This window comes from Dromiciops gliroides, chromosome 1 (genome assembly GCF_019393635.1).
Source record: "Dromiciops gliroides isolate mDroGli1 chromosome 1, mDroGli1.pri, whole genome shotgun sequence".
NCBI classification, from domain to species: domain Eukaryota; kingdom Metazoa; phylum Chordata; class Mammalia; order Microbiotheria; family Microbiotheriidae; genus Dromiciops; species Dromiciops gliroides.
This window is the reverse complement of record NC_057861.1, coordinates 6,100,678-6,117,026: the sequence shown is the minus strand read 5'-3', so window position 1 is coordinate 6,117,026 and position 16,349 is coordinate 6,100,678. Positions and strand designations below refer to the sequence as shown.

Below are 16,349 nucleotides of genomic sequence, written 5' to 3'. Positions count from 1 at the left end.
ACCCCGCCTAGCATGTGCTCTACCAGCTTGGGGCAGGGCTCCACCATGCAGCCGCGAGGCCACGGAGAATTTTACCTTCTGAACATAGATTTCAATGTACTTCTGCAGGTTGTTGCGGTATAAATACAGAACCAGGTCGTGAACAAAGTCAAATCTGTCGCAAACAATAATCAAGGGCAGCTGATCTGTGAGCTTGGCCTCCTGCACAGTGGAAGGGAGAGAAGGAAGGATGCACCAGCGTCAGCCTCCAGGTGGGAGCACGTGATTCACAGGGAAGCAGCAGGCAAAGAGCCCTGGGCTTTGCTTGGAATGAGCCCCGTCCTCTGACGGTCCAGACCCCCTCCCTCAGCTCTCCCCTGCCCGCCGGGCTGCACTCAGAATCGGGTTTGGTTCCTGGAGGTGAGTTTGTGGGACTGTCTTTTGTACCAGCCCAGCACAAGCAACTCCCGCGCCAACCGAGGCTGGCAGGGCATGCAGCAGGACTCTGAGAGAAGTCTACACCCAACACCCTCAGCCTAATGTGGAAATGAAATTCCAAGTCCAAATTTGTCCTCTTGGTCCAAACCTAACATTCTTCCAATTGAAACATTATCTGAGGAATAAACTCTTATCCAGTGGCATGAACACTGGGCTCTCCGACGTCCACACAATGACTGGTGCTCATGCCCTCGGTCCTATGGGATCACCACACCCAAGGCTGGCGCCACACTGCTCTGAGGCCACCCGCCCACTCCTGCTCTGTCCAGTCCCACCAATGGCTGGCCAAAATCTTTCCCTCCCACTGCCCCTCATCACTCAGAGGCTCAAAGCTCAAGGGATCTGCCCAGGGTTGCCCTGCCTCTGGATGGTGCGTGGCAGGCCGTCCCCTCCCTTCCTCCCTGGGCTCAGTGCCTGCCTCAGTGTCTCTCCTCAGCCCTCAAACCCCTTCCCCACTCACTTCCCATCACCGTCTCCTCCATCCCACAGGAGCTATGCAGAGAGAAGGCATCCCCCACCCTGCCTGTGTCCTCACCATGACCCCCAAGCCCTGTGTCCCCTCCTTCTCTCCCGCTCCCCCCCAACACTGGATACACTCTCTGCCCTTCTAGTGGCCCTCAGGAAACTGGTTCAGCTCTGTATGTCTTCCTGCCCCTTGTCCTGTCATCGACCACACCTTCCAAGCCAGCACCTTGATTATTTCCCAAACCTGCTGCCTTGACTCCTGTTACTAGAGAAAAAGCACAAAACCGTGCTAAGTCAGCCCACTACAAATTTACGTTGCATCATCTCAATGGACCCTCACGGTGGCACAGCAATCCTGACCCCTCCTCGGCTGACCAGCTGATCTGCCCCGGCCACCACAACAGCGCTTTGCCCGACACAAACCCCTTATGCTGCCCCTGGCCTGGAGCCCCCTCCTCTCCTCCCTTCTCATTCCACGTGCCCAGCTCACTGTCCTCGCTGTGTCCTTCTCCAGCCGTGTGGATGTGGTACAGACGCAGGGGACCCCACTCCATTCTGTGCCCTCCGACAGACGGCCCCGCCCCCATCATGCAGCTTCAATCACTCACCATCTGCTTAGCTGCTGCCTACAAACAGGCCCGGCTCTCCCCCATCCTGAAAACCCTCGCTTGATCTTCCATCCCCATTAACTGTCACCCTTTATCTCTTCTGCCCTTTGGAACTACAAAAGGCATTTCAAGACCCCTCTAACAGCGTCTAGAGCAGGGACCTCCACTCGCTCTCCTCTCTCTTCTTCACCCAATGATCTGGTTTCCCTGCATCTGCTCTCTGCAAAGGGAGCAGCTTCTCTTTGCTCTTGGCTGCTGTGGTCTCTTCTCCATCCTCATCCTTGCTGACCCTCTGCAGCCTCCAACACTGACTCACCCTCATCCTGCCTCTCTGGACCTTCCTCCTCCCTCTACCTGGCTGCTCCTGCTCTTTCTCCTCCGCTGGTCCCTTATCTGGGGTGTGCCCGCTTATGCCCTGGCCCCCTTCTCTTCTCCTTCTCTACCAGGGCCTCTTAAGGTACCAAAGACCACAGCCTCGTCTCAGAATAATGCTTTTAAATGCACACAATAAAACATACAAGGTCACCACAGAAGCAGAGCGATCACACCATGGCTAAAAGCCAAGTTCCTGGTCCCCTGGGTAGGAAGCCCAGCTCCCCACTAACACCCTTGGTGACCTCATCAGCTCCCCACCCTTTATGCGAGTGACGGCCAGATCACTCACCCAGCCCCAACCTCGCCTCACCAGCTGCCTCTCAGACATACCAACCAGATAGCCCAGAGACATCCAAAACTTACCTTTCCCCCCAAACCCTGACCTCAGCCCGGGCATCACAGCCCCCTCCTGGCTATCTGAGCAGGCAAATTCAGTCCCAGCCTCCACTCCTCCCTCAAAAGCACCCCTGTCTCCAGGCTGCTGCCAAGTCTGCTTTCTACCTTCTTGGCATCTCTTGAATACTCTCCCTGCCCCTACCAGGTGCAGGACCCCATCCCCTCATGCCCAGACCATGGCAGCCACTGCTAGGGAAGGAGACATCCTGCCGCCTCCGGCCCATCCTACACTCAGCAGCCGAGTTGTCTCACTAAAGTTCAGGTCCACCCGGGTCACCCCCTTGCTCAATAAGTCCTGGGGCTCCCCTTTGCCCAGAGGATCCAACATAAAACACTCTCTTGCTGGCCCCCTCCCATCTGTCCAGTCTGTTCATGCTCTGCTCCATTTTAGTGCCCCATTCTCAGCAACACCGACCTTTGAGTGCCACTGATGGGAGGCTGCCTCCTCTGTGCTACCTCCTGGTCTCCCTGGCCAGTCCTGAGCTGGGGCCCTCCCAGGGGCTGCCTCCCGTTTATTCTGAGGTGTCTGCATACTGTCCCCCATTCGACTGGGAGCTCTCTGAGGGCAGGGACTTGTGTGTTGGCCTTTCCATGTATTTCCTGGGCTCAGCACAGTGCCTGGCACATAGCCAGCACTTAATAAACCCCGGCCAGCTGCTGTCTGGCTCTGAGCCCAAGCTCCTAGCCACGGTGTGTTGGCTTCTTCACGGTCTAAAACCTGATGGCATAAATGAGGCAAAGCCCAAAGTTTTCCACTAGTCCCAGCCCCCAAAGCTGAGTCTCAAGAAGGAAACGCTATCAGTGCGGGACACTGGGAGAGCGACGTCTCCTGGACTGAATACTGAGGTGAATGCAGACTGTGGGGAGCAGAGGCGCTAGAGTGAACCGAGAAGGGCCGAGGGGCAGAGCACCGCTGGGCACTCACCTTGAGGAAGTTCTTCACCCGCTCAGGGTGATAGCAGCTGCTTTCTCGGCATATTCTCTCCACCTCCTTGATCTGCCCAGTCTTACAGGCTGCCTGAATATACTTGAAATGCACGTCTGGATCCTGGCTGAAGTTGACAATTGAGCCCAGGAAGTAGAAGAGGCCTGTGAGGAGAGGCTGAGTTAGCAGAGGCTGGGGCAGGGGGGAGGGGGTCCTCTGTTAGTCCAGGTCCATGCTGCTGCAGCAGGTGTGGCTGGCCAGAGACCCCAAGGTTCATCCAAGGTGGTGGACAACCCTCACGGGGCTCACTCACTCAGGCACAGAATAAATGCCTGCTCAACTGGCAGGCTCCACTTGGGCACCTTGGCCCAGAGCTTGGCACGACTACTGCCCTGCAGAAAGGGGTAGGGGGGTCCTACTTTATGAGGATTCTGAGTGGGAAGCCTTCAGAAAGCCCTCGGTCATCGAAGGTCCCAGGAGGAGGAGGGACTGATAGCTGAAGGGGGACACAGCAGGGTGGGCTCCTTATTTGAAAGGAGGGCTGACACATATCAGAAAACGCCCACTTCTCGGAACAAAGGGAGGCTTAGACCAACTAAAGATGTTAAACGCTGACTAAAAATGCCCATCAGAGAAAATAAGGGAGCCAGGCTTCGACTCAACACTGCCAAAGCACCAACCCTAGAGATGAGCGACCTCTGAGCCAGAGGCTCCCTTTGAAACTTGGTTTGGGGGCAGGACGAAGGAGCACTGGGGCTGGGCCTGCTCAAAACCCCTCCCTTTCTAATGCAGTCAATGAGATCCAGGCTTCGAATCATGGCAGAAAAAGCTAAGAAGAAGGGCCACACGCTGTACACTTCAGCCTCCACTAGCCCTTACCTCGTCCTGTGCCCCAGGGAGGGCAATGCAGCCCCGAGAGAGGGGCTGCCCTCGGCCTAGGCCATACCTTCATAACTCTTGAAAGACTCGAAGAGTTCGATGAGCGTCTGGGTGCCCAGCTGCTCGTGGTACTTGGAGGCCACCTGCACGCCCAGCTGCAGGTTCTGCCGGATGTTGGCAGACAGCATCGCTCGCAGGCACTCCACAGAGTCCTCCACTGGCAGCGAGCCAAAGAAGTTCACGAGCCACTGAAGAAGGAAAGCCAACATGGTTCGCCGTGGGACCACGGGAGAGCCTGGCAGTGCCTTTGGCACTGTGGCACATCCCAAGAGACCATATTTCCTGACATGCATCAAAAACAGGAACATTTCCCAATACCTGGGACAGGAAAAGAGGATGGTGGGGGAAGCTGGCATCTCCACCACCTCGTACAATAGGCTGGGCCCAACCATGCCCTACCTGGGCCCCCTCTGCTCTCCCTGGGGAGGCGGGGCTTCTAAATAACGAGTTCATGGGTTTTCCACCCCCTCACCCCATAACAAAACAAGGAAGCAGAGTCACACAACACAAATCTCAAGCCCCCCAGTTCTATCAAGGGAGGTCTGGGTACCCCATCATCAATCTAGGGGAGTTGTGACTGGCTATTGTGCTGATAACAGAGTAGACAGAAATGTAGTGTGGGGGAAATGAGTCCTCCCTGTCCCAGAAGAACAGATCCTGACTGGGCGGCTGCTTCTCCAGCGGGGTCTAGGATGCAGAGGGGACTTCCACACCGAGAAGCACCAACACTGAGTCAGCACAGGCTACTAATGGTCCTAGCTTGGCACAGCGAGCCCCTCAGCAAGCTAACAATGGGCACTGCCACGAGACCTGGGTCCCAGGATCTGCGGGAGGTGAAGGTCAATCACAGCAGCAACAGGGAACCTTCCCGTACCTCAGGGTTCAGGAGGTGAGTGTGGACCACTGCGCGTTTGATGTCATACAGATCCGTGTAATGTTCCAGAGCGCGTGGCAGCAGGCCCGCCTTCTCACAGAGCTGGGCAATGTGGGCACGGTCATAGTGGGTGAACATCTGGTTCCCCAGGATGGCATCTGCAACCTGTCACACCAAGAGAAAGGAACCGTGAGAGAGGCTGAGGTCTGGCCACAGCCCCTTTCCTATTTTTGATCAATACTCCTGACATCCCTTTCTTCTTCTTTGTCTAATTCTAGGCTGTCAGACTGATGTAGCCCTAAGCCCCTGGAGCAATGGGCATTTAAACTTAAACACAGTGCACAGCCGCACTCCAGCCCTGGCATGGACTGCAATGAGGAAGAGAGCGGAGGCAGGGCCAAAAGAACAACACACACTCTCTTTCATGATAAGCCAGAGACTGGCTGTCCCCTTGTGGTCCTCTGCTTACACTTCTGGTAAGGGAGAGGGGCTCTGAGAACAAATGTGTCCAGAGACTTCTGACTTTCAGGCCCAAGGTCCCAGAAAGACAGAGGCCATGAGTCTAGAAAGAGCAGGGAGGCACGGCACAGGCTGGGCCACTGTGGGTCACTGCCTACACTCTCTGAGCCAAGGGGGCTGGGTTGGTACAATGGGAATGTCCCGGCCCTTCTTATCAGCAGATGGAGGTGGGGGCTGCTGGGCTATGCCACTCATCCAGAATCCACAAGCACCTCTCACGGAAGACTTCCCACCAGGCCCTCCCAAGCCACACCTACCTGCGGGGCATGGATCAGGTTCATTTCCAGTAAGCGGGTCTGGAGGGGTCCCTCTGCAGGGCGATTGTTCTTCAAGGCGTCCAGCAGGAAAGACGTGCACTGCTGAATCAAGCTGTTCTCCATGAAGACGTCCACAATCTGCAGACACAGTCCCCAGACAAGGCTGTCATCCGGGCTCTTTGCTAAGCACCCTCTGCTGGTGCAGGTCAGCACCTTCTCTGCACCCCAGGGCACTCAGGGGGAAGGAAATTGCCCTGCCAGGGTCACGCAGCCAGTCTGTGTCAGCAGTGGGATCTGAACCCAGCTCTTGCTGGCTCTGAGGCCTCTCATCTGCTTACGCTCTCAGAATAAGTGCTATTCACGCTCTTTCTCCTTCTGGACAGCTGACATACTTCTTGAGACTTACTGTAATTTAGCTACCTGCACTTGCATGAGCCTTCGCTCAGACGCCCAGATTTGGTCAGAACCTGCTTGATATACTGCCTGCTACACAAAAGGGGTCACTGTGTTTAGAGCAGACACCAAAGCCGGGCATTCAGCGGCCCAAAGGGCTTCACTCGTTTTCCACAAACAAACTCCAAGATAGGGCAGTCTTGTACCTGGCCTAAAGCTCAGAGGCCAGGGCCTAGATCTGTCCAGGCTGGGGAGAGGAGGCCTTGATTTTGAGCCCAGTGATTGCAGCTCCTGGAGGTGCAAGTCATCCCACAGTCACTCAGTAACTGAGGATAAACCCGAGTGATCATCTGGGCAAAACCCCGTGCCCATGGGGCTCCTGATGCTGTGATGATGGTCATCCAGAGTCAGGCTCGCAGACCCATCCCTCACCAACAGCTGTGAGATCGATGAGCTTCCTGGGAGTCAACCAGCCTCACCTACCACCTGGGCCCAGAGCACAAAGCCGGGAGATCAGACCCCGGGGGTGCTGAGGTGGGAGAAAAGACTACTGAGATTCTGCTGTGAGAGAAGGGGCTACATGGGCACTCAGGCGCACACCTGCTGGCTTTCTTTGCACTCAGCGGCGTGTGTGGAGGGCAGGGTCTGCCATCAGGAAGCCCTATGCGCAAATCTGACCTCAGATAACCACTCACTGTGGGACCGTGGGCAAGTCCCTCCACAACCGCAGCTTGTCTCAGATTCCTCAAATGTAAAATCCGGGAGTTGCTGAGACAATTACTGGTGACTAATGTTGAGCACAGTGAGTGCCTGGCACACAGTAGGTGCCCTCCCCCTTTCCTACTGCTCTGCTCATCACTGAGATGGTCACATTAGCATTCTCAGCCATGAAGAAATGGCGCCCATCTTTTACACTCAGCACTGCTTGAGAAATAAAAAAGGGAGCACGGATGGAAATGCAAACCTGTGTCAGCCTAAGAGTCGAACGAAGAGACACACACAGACAGGGCTGTTACCAGCCTGCATGCTGAGGGAGCCTGACTCGTGGCTGTTTCCTCCACCCCTAGGCAGCCTGCCCTAACAGCGGCTCAGCTCATCCTGGGGGTCCAGCCCCTGTGGTCCTTCTCCAGACCAGGGCCAGGCCTCATGTATGTTTCACAGGCACAGTCTTTGAGAGCCCGGGGACGCCTCTGCCAACAACGGAGCAGGAAATAAAGCGAAAAGAAAGACCGAAGCTCTGACTCAGGGGCCCTGCTTTATTCCAACCACTTAGCAGGGTCTAAGCATTGAAGACACTGTTCCCTGAAGGCTCCCCCAGGATGCTTCACTAGAGCTTCTGGAGCTGTCGCTCGCTGTACAGGGATCCTAGAGGCACTTAATAATCCACCTGCAGGGGTGTTGGTGACAAGGTGTGGGAGGCACTTTGCTGCTCACCTGACTGATGTTGGCCAACGGCTCCTCGTCCTGCACCAGCATCTGAGCAAACTGCAGGCCCTGCTCTGGGTTGACGCGCATCACACTCCTCAGCAAGAAGATCCAGTCAGGAGAGTATGCGACCTGAAACAGAGCCAGCAGGGCAGATGTCATTCTCATCCAGAGCTCACGGGCTCGGGAGGGGTTACCCACTGCACAGCCAGTGCCACCTAAATGCATCTGCGGGCACTGCAGCAAGAGGCCCCATGAGTCACCTCCAGCAGCCCTGCAGTGGCAGCTCCCAACCTCCAGAGGATTCCAAAGACTAAGGAGCCGTGGCAAGTTCTGTTGGACCCCAGCCCCTAGAGTCAGTCCCTCTCAACAGCCTTTTGGGAAATCTGGGGATGGCGCCAGAAACAAGCTAACACAGGTTCAGGAAAACAAAGGGTGCACCTGCGCTTCTCAATTCCTCTAGATCACGTCCTTCCAACTTTAACAATCATTATGCTTGGCATGACCTGCTGGGGTGGGGGTGGGAAGCCACCGACAGTGCTTGTAAATGCATAAAATAATAATATAGAGGGTGACAAAGGAAACTAATTATACTGAAATCAGTGGAATATTTTTTCAAACAGAGCCCAAGGTTAAGCATCCTATTGGATCTTCTTTCTCTTGAAAATGCTCATGCTCTAGGTGGCATGGTGGATAGAGCAATGGCCCTGGAGTCAGGAGTACCTGAGTTCAAATCCGGCCTCAGACACTTAACACTTACTAGCTGTGTGACCTTGGGCAAGTCACTTAACCCCAACTGCCTCACTAAAAAAAGAAAATGCTCATGCTGCCCAGCCCTTGACAAACACTTCACTCACTAATGATAGGCACATTTCTTACTAAGAAGAGAAGTTACAATGATTCTGTATCAGAAACAATCAGGGCCTAAGGGGCCTGCACTAAGTCCTGGAGAGACCAATACAGAGAATGAAAAAAGCCCTCTCTCCCACAGCATACCCTGTGTGTGGGCTGAAGAAGACAGAACAGGAATGCAGGAACTTAAAGTGGGAGGGGGAGGGGAATTAAGTCAGGAAAACCTATATGGAGAAGGCGTCTTGTGAGCTGTATTGTGGAGGAAGTGAGGTGCAGGTGAGGACTGAGTGTGAAACTAGCTCCCTAATTTTAGCCAGTAGCAAACCAACCTCAAATGAGGGAATATCATAGCTGTGGGCCAAATCCAAATGGGGGGGGGTCCCAAATTATGAACATTTGATGGTGATGGAAATCACGGACTAGTCAGTGCAGACCTGGGTTTTAAACTCTGGCTATGACAGTGTCTCTTGACAAGGGTCACACCTTTCCAGGCCTCAGCAACAGGCATTAATTATTCTTTACTTGCCACTAATCCCAACCAAAAGCTACACAAACAGGCGTTTACCAGACATAGGCAGCAGCCTTTACTTATACTGACACTTGGGTATAGGAACAGGAATTCGGGCCAAGGACAACCTACAGTCTGGACAAGCATTCCAAGGCCCTCTCACCTTCTTGGCGTACAGCACAATCTTCTGGAATTGGCCCGTCTCGGCAAAACACTGGATCACTTTGCTTGGCACGCTTGCCCGAAGGTAGACACTGAGCGCGAGCGTTGGGTCAGCGGCCTTGACCAGATCTCCCAGCTCCTCAGAACACTCCAGCTAAGACATGCAATGGGAGAGAAGGCCAAGTTCGGTGACTTGTCACGGCTAGGTGGGGCAAAAGCAGCACTTGGGATCTGGCATGTCCTTACCTTGTCCTCCTTAAGCCATTTCTCCAGGAGCTGCTTGCGGCCCTGCTGAAGGACAGGCCGGCAAAGTTCCAAGGATTCAAACTTATTAAGTTGCCCTTGGTCCAGCAAGATCCCGAAGTACTGGAGCAAGGGGGAGGCCTGTCCAGACTGGGCCGGGACACTCTGGAACTTGCGGATGGTGTCACTGGTACGCAGGATTCCCTAAAGCAGCAGAGACGACCCCGAAGGCAGAGAAGTCACTCCCTGGGATATCCACACAACCGTCACATAACCTCTGTCCACTCACAAGCCCCAACTGTGCTGCCCTCATGCTTAACTAACTTGGTCATGTTGAGAAAATGCAACGAATGGGACACTGGTCTCTGACTCCTCAGAGAAACGCTTGCATGAGCTTATTAACCAGGCAGCCGTGCCCCCCGCAACCCCAATCAGGAATGACTGAGGCCCTGTTGGAGGCCTCCAAGAACCAACGCTTTCTGTAACGAGACTAGGAAACAGAGACACTGCAGTGGGAAGGGGCTTCTCCCTTTCCTAACTCGTTGTGTGCTGGAGAACACTGCTCTCAGTCCCTTCCCAGCCTGTGGCGCTTTCGAGGGTGACCAGGGTCACCTGACGCTCACACCCGCCATCACGGCCGGGGCGCTGGTAAAGCCTGAGGTTTCTAGGCCCAGGAACTGCGCCGCCCAGGATGACTCGTCTTTCTGGGCCAGTGACCTGAGCTGCTTCTGTATCCGGGACTCGCATTACCTTCGGCGCAGAAGCAGCAACTTTGGCAGCTTCGGCGTAGCTGCCCTGTGCAAACAGGGTATTAAATTTTCGAGCAAAGAGTTCCTCTGCCCCAGCCAGGTTGCTGCGGATGGCCATGCGCAGACCGAGCTCCGGGTTCTGGAGCACATTGGTGGCATAACTGACGATGTTATCTTCTTCCACACAGACTGACAAGACCTGGAAAGGATCAGAGGTTACAGGGAGTAAATCTGTGGGAAATGATGCTCCCGGGAGGGCAGATCCCCCAACTGTTCACTTGAGACAACCCCAGAGCATCATCCCAGGAACAGGAGACTCAAAAGTGCTTGGGTCTCACCAACAATGTGATATGGACTCAGAACAGAATCTCCTTTGCAGAAGGCTTTTAGTTTGATTGAGAGAAACATTTTTGTGAATTTACATCCTCATCAGTCAGGAAGAGGGATGGGCCTGGGATGCATTTGGGAAAAGACACAAGATTCCCAATGTCCCAAACAGCTTTCGACTGCAAACGCCCATCTTTGTAACATGAACATTCTCTTGTCAAAGCTAGCTGGATATGACTCCCAGAATGCCATGGTCCCAAAAGAATGACCATTATGAGTCACTCAAAGCACCGTAGAAATAAGCGTGGTGGCTATAAGCAAGCTGTGTATTACAGATAATCTCCAGCCAAAAAAAGACATAAAAAGACCATGGGGGGGGGCGGCTAGGTGGCGCAGTGGATAAAGCACCGGCCCTGGATTCAGGAGTACCTGAGTTCAAATCCGGCCTCAAACATTTGACACTTACTAGCTGTGTGACCCTGGGCAAGTCACTTAACCCCCATTGCCCTGCAAAAAAAAAAAAAAAAAAAAAAAAAGACCATGGAGGGTATCATTTCCTGGGAAAGGAAATGGGACTAGTCACCTAACAAGAGAGAACAGGCTTGTTGGGTAGGGGAAAGGCTATATTTGGAAATAAATGTATTTTTTCTTTTTTGATTGTCAAGTATGTATTTTTCTTCCTCCTATACCCCCTTTTAAAATTAAAAACCAATCTAACCCTTCTAACAAATTAATGTGATGTTAAAGTCAAAGGCATCAATAAACCTTTTTGGGGTTTTTTTGTTTTTTGCGGGGCAATGGGGGTTAAGTGACTTGCCCAGGGTCACACAGCTAGTAACTGTTAAGTGTCTGAGGCTGGATTTGAGCTCAGGTACTCCTGAATCCAGGGCCAGTGCTTTAACCACTGTGCCATCTAGCTGCCCCCAAATAAACCTTTTTTTAAAAAGATAAGAGATACAAGGGATATATTAATCCCTTCACTAAAAAGATGAGGAACTTCCAACACGTGTGGCAGAACCTTCACTGAATATTTATGGGAAAACAGAAAACCATTCCATGGAACAAGCCACAAAGGAAGGGGTGACCATCGGGCCTCTAAGATATTAAGGAAGGAATCAGGCTCTGAAGTCACCCGATCCCAAGCATGTATACTATGGCTGTACTAACAGGACTGATGGCTAAAACTGGTCCAGAAGAGAGGCTTTACGTGGGAGGAGAACAGGTGAAACCTGAATTTGGAGATAGTAGATACTGGAAATATTTGCTCAAATGGATTTATCATCCCACCGATATTCAATGCAACAGATAATAGTTGACCCACATTTGTTCAACCACATCTTCTCACATGCCGGGGGTGGGGGTCCAGGGAAGGGAGAATATGTCATATTCTCTTAATTTTACCTGTAAATGAAGCATATGGGTTGACCAATGTTTGTCATTAACATATTGTAGCCACTGGAAAAATACTGGTACTGAAAAGGTAGATTTTTCAGAGACAATCTTGGGGCCATTAAAAAGAATTCCAGTGTTTCCCAGGGGCAATTCAGCCTGCTCTGCTCTCCTTCAATTCTGAGGCTAAATCATAATCCGTCTGCGGTGTCACTGCTGGAAAAGCCCTACAAGACTGCCCATCTAAGTACAAGCCAGTCTGGACAAGAGGGAGTCTTCAGCCACTGATCATTCATGACCACAGGCAGCACCGTGATGAGCATAGAGCTTCCTGTTTTCTGCCACAAGGATAAACCTTTAAAACTGTCTATTGCTCTATTTTGTACATTGTCCATTGCTGCCCCATCCCCAACCCTCCTGCAGGGGGAGCCATTCTGTAACGAAACAACTATCAGAAGAAATCTGGCGGAGATTCTCACATCCCTCTGGAGGGAAGTAGCTTTGTTGGAATTATGTCCAATTCGCTCCTCTGTTCTGTCCCCTTACAGCGCTGTTGTCATTCGCTGTGTGTACTGCTTCTGCAGTGCTGGCTTTCGTTAAAATTCCATTATATGAAGGTGGGTTAGCGGTACCAAACCTGGAGCTTTACTATAAAGCGGCAGTCATCAAAACTATCTGGTACTGGCTAAAAAATAGAGTGGTAGATCAATGGAATAGGCTAGGCTCAGGAAATGCAGTAGTAAATGACACTAGTAATGTAGTGTTTGATAAACCCAAAGACTCCAGCTTCTGGGATAGGAACTCAGTATTTGACAAAAACTGCTGGGAAAACTGGAAGATAGTATGGCAGAAATTAGGCATAGACCAACATCTTACACCTTATACTAAAATAAGGTCAAAATGGATACATGATTTAGACATAAGAGGTGATACCATAGGTAAATTAGGAGAGAAAGGAATAGTGTACCTATCAGATCTTTGGAAAGGAAAACAGTTTTTGACCAAACAAGAGATAGAGTATATTATAAAATGCAAAATGGATGATTTTGATTATATTAAATTAAAAAATTTTTGTACAAACAGAAGCAATGCATCCAAAATTGGAAGGGAGGCAGAAAGCTGGGAAACAATTTTTGAGGCCAGTGCTTCTGATAAAGGCCTCATCTCTAAAATATATAGGGAATTAAATCAAATTTATAAGAATCCAAGTCATTCCCCAATTGAGAAATGGTCAAAGGATATGAACAGGCAGTTTTCTGATGAAGAAACCAAAGCTATCTATTCCCATATGAAAAAATGCTCTAAATCTCTAATGATTAGAGAGATGCAAATTAAAACAACTCTGAGGTACCACCTGACACCTATCAGATTGGCTAAAATGACAAAAAAGGAAGATAATAAATGTTGGAGAGGCTGTGGGAAAATTGGAATACTAATGCATTGTTGGTGGAGCTGTGAGCTGATCCAACCATTCTGGAGAGCAATTTGGAATTATGCCCAAAGGGCGATAAAGCTGTGCATACCCTTTGACCCAGCAATCCCACTTTTAGGTCTTTTGCCCAAAGAAATCATGGAAGGGGGAAAGGGACCCACATGTACAAAAATATTTATAGCTGCTCTTTACGTGGTAGCAAGGAATTGGAAGTTGAGGGGGTGCCCATCAATTGGGGAATGGCTGGACAAGTTGTGGTATATGAATACAATGGAATACTATTGTGCTGTAAGAAATGATGAGCAGGAGGAGTTCAGAGAAACCTGGAGGGTATTATGTGAGCTGATGATGAGTGAGATGAGCAGAACCAGAAGAACATTGTACACAGTATCATCAACATTGAGTGTTGACCTACTGTGATGGACTATATTCTTCTCACCAATGCAATGGTACAGAAGAGTTCCAGGGAACTCATGATAGAAGAGGATCTCCAAATCCAAGAAAAAAAAGAAAAAGAAAGAACTGCGGAGTATAGATGCTGAATGAACCATACTATTTCTTTTGTTTTGGGTGCTGTTGGGTTTTTTTTTCTATTTTGAGGTTTTGCATCACTGCTCTGATTTTTTCTCTTGTAACAGGATTAATGCAGAAATAGGATTAAAGTTATTATGTGTATATATGTGTGTGTGTGTATATATATATATATCTATATGTATATGTATAGAGTTATATAGATATAACCTATATCAGACTACCTGCTGTCTAGGGGAGGGGGGTGGGAGGGAGAAAAATCTGAAATTGTAAAGCATGTATAAACAAAAGTTGAGAACTATCTTTACATGTAACGGAAAAAATAAAATACCTCATACATTAAAAAAAAAAAGAAATGAAAAAAAAATTCCATTATATGCATGTAGCACAATTTGTTAGCCATTCCCCAGCCGATGGGGAAGACTGCTGCCAGTCTCGGCCACCCCTACGAGTGCTCCTAGGAATATTCTGTTGTGCACATGTACGCCTTAGTGGTGGGGGCTCTGGGCTAAAGGACAAGGACATGTCAGTCATTTCTGGCATCATTGTGAACTGACTTCCAAAACAACTGCACCAATTCACAGTGTGACCACGCATGCATTAGTGTGCCATCTTCCCACAAACCGGCCAACACAGAACATCCCCATCTTTTGTCATCCTTGCCGGTTTTCTGGGTCTTTCTTTTCAATTTCTCTTGTTATTGGTGAATTGGATAATTCTTTCACAGAGTTGTGGACGGGATGGTTTATTCTTGTCTTTTGGATGCCAAGCGACTGGAAAACAGCTTTCACTCTTACAGATGTTAACTGTTCCATTTCTTGGAGCTGAGGGGGTTAGGCCACCAAGTGGTTAATTATGGAACTGACTCCCATCTTGTGACTCAGTTCTGGAGCTAGCACAGTCTTTTTCGTTCAATTATGGGTGTAATACAACTGTTTCTGTCTTGTGAGAAAACTTTATTCAATTGTGGGAATTGGGAGAAAACCTTAGTGCATTGTTTGAGCCTAGCCCTGCATGGCTGGGAGCTGGACTACCCATACCTGCTGCTTAAAGACTCTTAACTAAGGACCTCGGTTATGCTGACCACAACACTGGTCAGATCTGAAGACTGATGCAAAGAATTTTCTCACAATTGTATAGCTCAAGCAACTCACAGTCTTATCTGAAAACTAGCCCTATGTCAGTCCATCAGTTACTGCTTCCACGTTTCTTTAATACAGACACATTCGCTCTCTCCCCCCTCTAATCTTTCATCCCATTAGACATCAGATTACCTAATGTTGCACTGTTCCCTTTTTTTTTTTTTTTTGCAGGGCAATGGGGGTTAAGTGACTTGCCCAGGGTCACACAGATAGTAAGTGTCAAGTATCTGAGACTGGATTTGAACTCAGGTACTCCTGAATCCAGGGCCGGTGCTTTATCCACTGTGCCACCTAGCTGCCCCCCTGCATTGTTCCCTTTTAAATACGTAGCCTCATTTGATTGTCTTTAATGTATAAAAGTCTGTCTTAGGGGCAGGTAGGTGGGCACAGTGGATAGAGCACTGGCCCTGGAGTCAGGAGGACTTGAGTTCAAATCCGGCCTCAGACACTTGACACTTACTAGCTGTGTGACCTTGGGCAAGTCACTTACCCCTCACTGCCCAACCAAAAAAAAAATTAGAAGTCTGTCTCCCCCTGTATTTGGGGTCTAGTGCCAAAGCTGAGGAGGGTGTCTGGGTCCCAATTTGTTGGGCAATTGGCATGCACTGCTTAATAAATCAAAATGCCTGGAAGCTCGAACCTTTGCTTCCTCAGTCATTTTATCTTACACCCACCCCAATATTAATAACCAATGGGTTGGGGCAGCTAGGTGGTGCAAAGGACCTGAGTTCAAATCCAATCTCAGACACTTGACACTTACTAGCTGTGTGACCCTGGGCAAGTCACTTAACCCCCATTGCCCAGCAAAAAAAAACAAAAACAAAAACAAAAACAAAAAAACCAAATAACCAATGGGTTGAAGTTTCTATTACGTTCCAAGGACTTGCATGATTTTGACATGTGTGCAGAGACCTTGTCAGAGAAGAGGCTGATTTTTCAAGCATCTTACGCTGCAGTCTGACACTCGAGCATGGTGAGCTCTCGTCTCCTCCTGTCTTTGGAGGCGGCTATGTGTGGCCTACCGCTAGGGAAGGCCTGAATGTTTCCTCCTCTACTGGCATCAAGGCTCCCCTTGCCACAAGCCTCATCCCTCCACGTTGGCACAGTTGTGCTGCCTTTAGCACAAACTCGCTGCTTTTCCCAGTTTCATTCTCATTAGGACCATTCCCACTTCCTGGAGAAGTGGAGTGATAGCAAAGGGTGTGTATGTGTTGGTGCTACTGTCCTTGTTAGTTAAAAAGTTCCCTGGAAATCTCTTCTATCGTTTGTCTACTTACTGTCCTGGTTCCAACCTCAAAATGTCCTCACGGGATGGTCGTCCCTAATTGCAACTCTTGTTACACTTTCTTTCTTTCTTTCTT

At 50.3% G+C, this 16,349-nt stretch overlaps 1 protein-coding gene across 4 annotated transcripts in view; it reads right to left on the bottom strand.

Annotated features, from left to right (window-relative positions):
• CLTCL1 (clathrin heavy chain like 1) overlaps nt 1–16,349 on the bottom strand; it is an 81,674-nt gene that overhangs the window by 33,412 nt on the left and 31,913 nt on the right. For all 4 annotated transcript variants that reach the window (XM_044003687.1, XM_044003670.1, XM_044003696.1 and 1 more), the window contains exons 7-15: nt 10,169–10,366; nt 9,422–9,622; nt 9,177–9,329; nt 7,663–7,785; nt 5,836–5,973; nt 5,060–5,224; nt 4,193–4,373; nt 3,247–3,410; nt 76–201 (exon numbers count right to left, since the gene is read on the bottom strand). In XM_044003687.1, coding sequence (XP_043859622.1) covers nt 76–201; nt 3,247–3,410; nt 4,193–4,373; nt 5,060–5,224; nt 5,836–5,973; nt 7,663–7,785; nt 9,177–9,329; nt 9,422–9,622; nt 10,169–10,366 — 1,449 coding nt within the window. The remainder of the gene's footprint in view (nt 1–75; nt 202–3,246; nt 3,411–4,192; nt 4,374–5,059; nt 5,225–5,835; nt 5,974–7,662; nt 7,786–9,176; nt 9,330–9,421; nt 9,623–10,168; nt 10,367–16,349) is intronic.